Source organism: Lontra canadensis, unplaced genomic scaffold, assembly GCF_010015895.1.
Source record: "Lontra canadensis isolate GAN:19392208 unplaced genomic scaffold, GSC_riverotter_1.0 scaffold2738, whole genome shotgun sequence".
NCBI lineage: Eukaryota > Metazoa > Chordata > Mammalia > Carnivora > Mustelidae > Lontra > Lontra canadensis.
Window position 1 is genome coordinate 1 of NW_022633722.1, and position 5,138 is coordinate 5,138.

The 5,138-nt window shown below is 43.7% G+C and overlaps 1 protein-coding gene across 1 annotated transcript; it reads left to right on the forward strand.

The window, feature by feature from the left end:
- Positions 1-618: 618 nt before the first annotated feature.
- On the forward strand, positions 619-3,600 carry LOC116863740 (complement component receptor 1-like protein; the record flags this gene model as incomplete). The annotated part of the gene is made up of 4 exons (XM_032851098.1): positions 619-1,115; positions 1,804-1,980; positions 2,083-2,185; positions 3,395-3,600. Coding segments are annotated over 4 exons (949 nt in total), but the record flags the coding sequence as incomplete, so codon positions are not given.
- Between the last annotated feature and the right edge of the window lie 1,538 nt (positions 3,601-5,138).

The window sequence follows — 5,138 nt, forward strand, 5'->3', positions numbered from 1 at the left end:
AGAAGAAGAAGAAGAAGAAGAAGAAGAAGAAGAAGAAGAAGAAGAAGGCGGCAAATATTTTGAATTCCACTTCTTGCACTGGTATATCTGTTGTTTCTCTCCCCTTCCATTTTTCTTTCAGCAAGGGTCTTTTTATTGGTTTTTTTTTATTATTTTTTTTCTTAAGATTGCATTTATTTATTTGACAGAGAGAGATGACAAGTAGACAGAGAGGCAGGCAGAGAGAGAGAGGGAGAAGCAGGCTCCCTGCTGAGCAGAGAGCCCAATGCAGGGCTGGATCCCAGGACCCTGGGATCATGACCTGAGACCAAGGCAGATGCTTTAACCCACTGAGCCACCCAGGCGCCTAGGGTCTTTTTATTTTTTTTTTTTTTTTGAACACTCTCCTGAGCTAATAACAAAATGGAAATGAAGAAGGCAAACGGAAAAGAGGACGGGAAACCTGTGTACACTATGGTGTGATAATATATCAAAGAGCTATCTAAAATGAAAGGAACGTGGATTGTGTTAAAAACGCATATGCTCATAGGAAATAGTATAAGCAGGAAAGGCAGAAGGCATGCTATTATGCCCACCAAAATCACAATCTCATAGACATGTATCTCCATGTTACCAAAGATTAAAAACCAATAACAAATGCAAAACTAGTTCTACTCATTGCATTTCTGACGAGCTATTTGATCCACTATTGTTTAAGTTGCCATCTCTTTTCCCAGCGATTCCTTGTGGGCCACCCCCAGCCATTGCCAACGGAAATGTCATTAACCCCTACAAAGAAGATTTTCCCTATGGAACCGTGGTGACCTATCGCTGCCATCCCGGACAGAGAGGGAAAAAGCAGTTTGAGCTTGTGGGCAACCCATCGATATATTGCACCAGCAAAGACAATCGCGTTGGCATATGGAGCGGCCCTCCGCCTCAGTGCATCATACCTAATAAGTGCACACCTCCAGACATTGACAATGCAGTGAGGGTGTCTGAGAACAAGACCTTATTTTCCTTACATGAAACCGTGAGGTTTATCTGTGAGCCGGGCTTTGTCATGAAAGGACCCCCCAGCGTGCAGTGCCAAGCCCAAAACACATGGGGGCCAGAGTTGCCGAGCTGCTCCCGAGGTGAGTCTGACTGAGGCTTTGAAGGGACCGACAAAGGGCATGGGTTGCAGGGAGATCAGGAGGTCAGTGCTCGTTCTGGGAGAAGGATGCGTGTGGGGAACAATGTGCGGAAATGAAGCATGAAATTATGAGAGAGTGTGTGTGTGTGTGTGTGTGTGCACTTACGTATATGTGCCTTCGCTTTGAAAGCAGGAGCTTCATCAACCAAGGAAGGAGACTTTGGGACTCTCATATTGAGCATCCTCAGAGTAAAATACAAGCTCCAATATCTCCCCGATATCCTGAAGGCTGAGGTGCACTTTCTACTCAGCTGTGCAATAAGCACTTTAAATGCCTTATCTCATCTACCCTTCACAGCTCTCCTTTATGACAGGGCTAGTAATTCCATGCAGACTGGCCAGCTCTGGAGAAAGCACCCTCAGGGTCCTGGTCACGCATTTGACCTTGTGCCAGGAAGAACTCAGCTCCAGTGATCGTCCTCTTACTAGGTGTGAGGGCTTTGGGCACATCCCTTCATTGTCTGATTTTACATAATGGTAAAAGGAGGGGGCAGGAGCATCACTTGATTTCCTCTGTTACATCTGAGCTCCCCTTTAATGATAAGCCTGGGACTCCTCGGAAGGTTTAGAATGTAGTAAAAGATGTTTCTCCATCACTGACTGGTCCTTCACACCTGTTCTTTCCACAGTATGTCAGCTGCCTCCAGAAATTCTGCACGGAATGCACAGTGCAGAAAACCAGGCCAATTTCTCCCCGGGGCAGGAAGTGTCCTACAGCTGCGAGCCCGGCTATGATCTCCGAGGGGCAGCGTCTCTGCGCTGTACGCCCCAGGGAGACTGGAGCCCAGCGGCCCCAAGATGTACAGGTGCCTACACTGTCATCTCCTTGCAGATCAGTCTTTTCCGTCCTCACATGACCATCTTACTTCTGTTTTCTCTTGTTCTTGTTGTTGCTGTTGTTATCCTAGTGAAATCATGTGCAGACTTCCGGGGCCAACTCCCTAATGGCCGTGTGCTCTTACCACTGAATTTCCAGCTTGGGGCGAAAGTGTCCTTCGTTTGTGATGAGGGGTGAGTATGACCTGGCAGAGAGACGGGGGACACAGGACTCGATGCTGCTATGCTGACACCGGGGCCAATGGGGGTCTACCCAAAGAGCAAGCTGCCTAATGGCAAAGAAGTACCAGAAAGGACTGATACCCGAAACAGTGATTGGGAAGTATGGTGGGAACCAGATGGAACCAAGCGCCACGTGTGCTTGAAAAGGAAAAACAGTAAATACACCGAACAGCAGAAGTGTAACAAGAAATCTTGGATATTCAGGTGAAACATTACATGTATGAATGAAAAGTAACTTGGAGGCACGAAAGGAAAAATATTGCATAGTGGTTGTTTATAAAACGATTGGGATGTCAAAGAAAGTTAATTACAAGTAATATGCAGGGATTGTTCCAAGAAAAATTTAAACCGGTCAATAGTGGAATTCGGGATAGGAACAAAGCATCAAGAGGAATAGTTTTCCATCTAGTTTTAGGTCAGCTAATTAGTGTTAGTCTGTATCACAGGAGTATGAAGACCTATGCTCATGTTTGCAGTAAGGTCGTGAACTCTCTACGGGAATCCTAATGACCTTGGTGTTATGTTCCAACAGCACTGACGGGTAAAAAGCATGGACGACAGAGCAGCTGTCCTCCATATATTCCGAGGATCCCTTGGCAGGCAGCAAATATCCGTTCCAACAAAGCCCTGGAGGCAATCCAGGGAGCCACTGCTCTCCAAAGAACCCTCTCTTCTCACCTTTCCCTTCCTTTCCCAGATAATTTGCATTAACTCATCAACAGTGGGGATATGCCAGATGTGGTGTTCTGGAACATTCGGAACGTGTGGGCCCAAAACAGCAGCCTCTGCTGTCTTTCCTCACCTTCTCTGATTTACCAGCTTGAATCGGGAGTTGTCTTCCTCCTGAGCCACCAGAGAGGAGAGTGCTATGTTGTGGCCTAGAGAACAGAGTTGCTGACAGAGACAGACAGGGAGCTGTCAGAGGGCAGGATGGACAGATGACCCCCTGACGGTCGACAACCAGAGACCGTTGTCACTGCTCCGTCCTCACTGGAAACCGCAGTCCTGCAAATGTTTTGATTTCACAGCCTCTGGCAGCTGACAAAGCCGATGAGCTGGGCTTTTTCACCTGGCATTCATCTCAGGCACTAAACTGTATTTCAGCGGAAGGGGAGAGAGAAACGGTGCGCTCACCCCACCACTGGTGCTTTCGTTCCTCAGGTTCCACCTGAAGGGCAGTTCTGCTAGTTACTGCATCTTGGTTGAAATGGAAAGCCTTTGGAATGACAGTGCTCCTGTGTGTGAACGTGAGTACAAGGAATGCCTGTTCAGGTCGGCACCTCCCTCCTGGTTTTCTTTGCTGGTTTGTTCCTTTAATGTGTCTTGCCTATAAAATTACCTAATATTTGCCCCCTTTGTTGATCTTCACTTTGGATCAGCATTTTCTTTGCTGCAAGGGCTCTTTCTGGGGGAAATATATCTGAGCATCACATGTTTGGGGGATCATACTATAAGTGTGTATAAGCATAATGTGTGCTACAAATGGAGAGAAATCTTCATAGAAGGAGGGAGATTTAGAGCCTGAAGCGTGTTTCCTGTCGAAACGATAGTTTTTATATTTTGCCACGATCATCATTCATTCCTAGTCTTATTCTTCTGACAAACTTTTTTGAGCATCCGGTAGGTGCCACCCAGCCTTCTGGACACTGGGAATACACCTATAAACAAAAAAGACTAGCACCCTGCTTCCATTTTGTTTATATTCTTGTGTGCAGGGAAAGACCAAAAAGTAAAAAACAGGGGTGCCTGGGTAGCAAGGTCAGTTGAGAGTCAGAGTCTTGGTTTTGGTTCCGGTCTCAATTGGTTGGGATTAAGCCCCACATCGGGCTGACAGCTGAGATCAGTTTGCTTCAGTCACTTTCCTTCTTCCTCTGCCTTTCCTGTTATTGCCCTTCTCTCCCCCCCTCCACCTTGAAATAACTAAATCTTTAAAAATAATGACAAGCAAACACATAGACTACTTCAAGTAATACCAAGTGTTATTATGAAAAAAAAATAGGGTAATGCAATAAATTAGACTTTGGGAATATACCTGTAAACAAGACAGACTTGGGCCTTGCTTTCCTGTTGTTTATCCTTGTTTTTAAGGGGACAGAAATATAATGTGTTAAATACAGAAACACTACTAATATATTCAGTCTGCCCATGTATTTCTTCATGAAATCAAACAGGATGTTGCTTCATCTTTTGATCATAGCTGTTGAAAAATACCTGTTTATTATAGAGGGTTTTCAAAGGGATATTTTGCTCTAAAAGTGTTTGGAAATTTTGTATTGATTTATGTAATGAAACTTGATAATTACATCCTTCATATCTGGAAGTCAACTGTTTGAAAATTTTAACTTTCCTGGAATATAGTTAAGAAGCATTAGGGAAAGAAAGAAAGAACAAATACTTCCACGATCCAAGATACACTTACTAGAGTGTAAACATTCTACCTTTTGATTATTCATAATTCTTTCAAGCTGCAGTATCCTCTTCCCAAATACAGATGAAACCAGAAAGGGAAGGAGTATCTCCAGAGAGTTACACTCAAAAGAAGAAATGTGCATTTCTTCAATGAGAAAAAAAAAACCTGTAAAAACCAATAAATATCTCAAAAGCCATTACATTTCTGCATCTTCTGGATCTGTGCATAGGAACACTGAAATGTTTCACTCATGGTGATGGCATTACTATAACCATCTGTTTTGGTTTTGAGTATAATAGCCCCAAGTCATCAGGAAGAGATTAAATCAGTGATAGACAAATAGTAAATGTATAATATATTTTGAAAGATTTCTCTGGTGTGAAGATCCTTCACGTCAAAAAAGATTTTCTCTACTTTGAACTTGAAATAGTATTTTATACAGAGTAGGTCCTCAAAAAGTCCAGTTGAATTAATAGATAATTTTCTTATTAAATG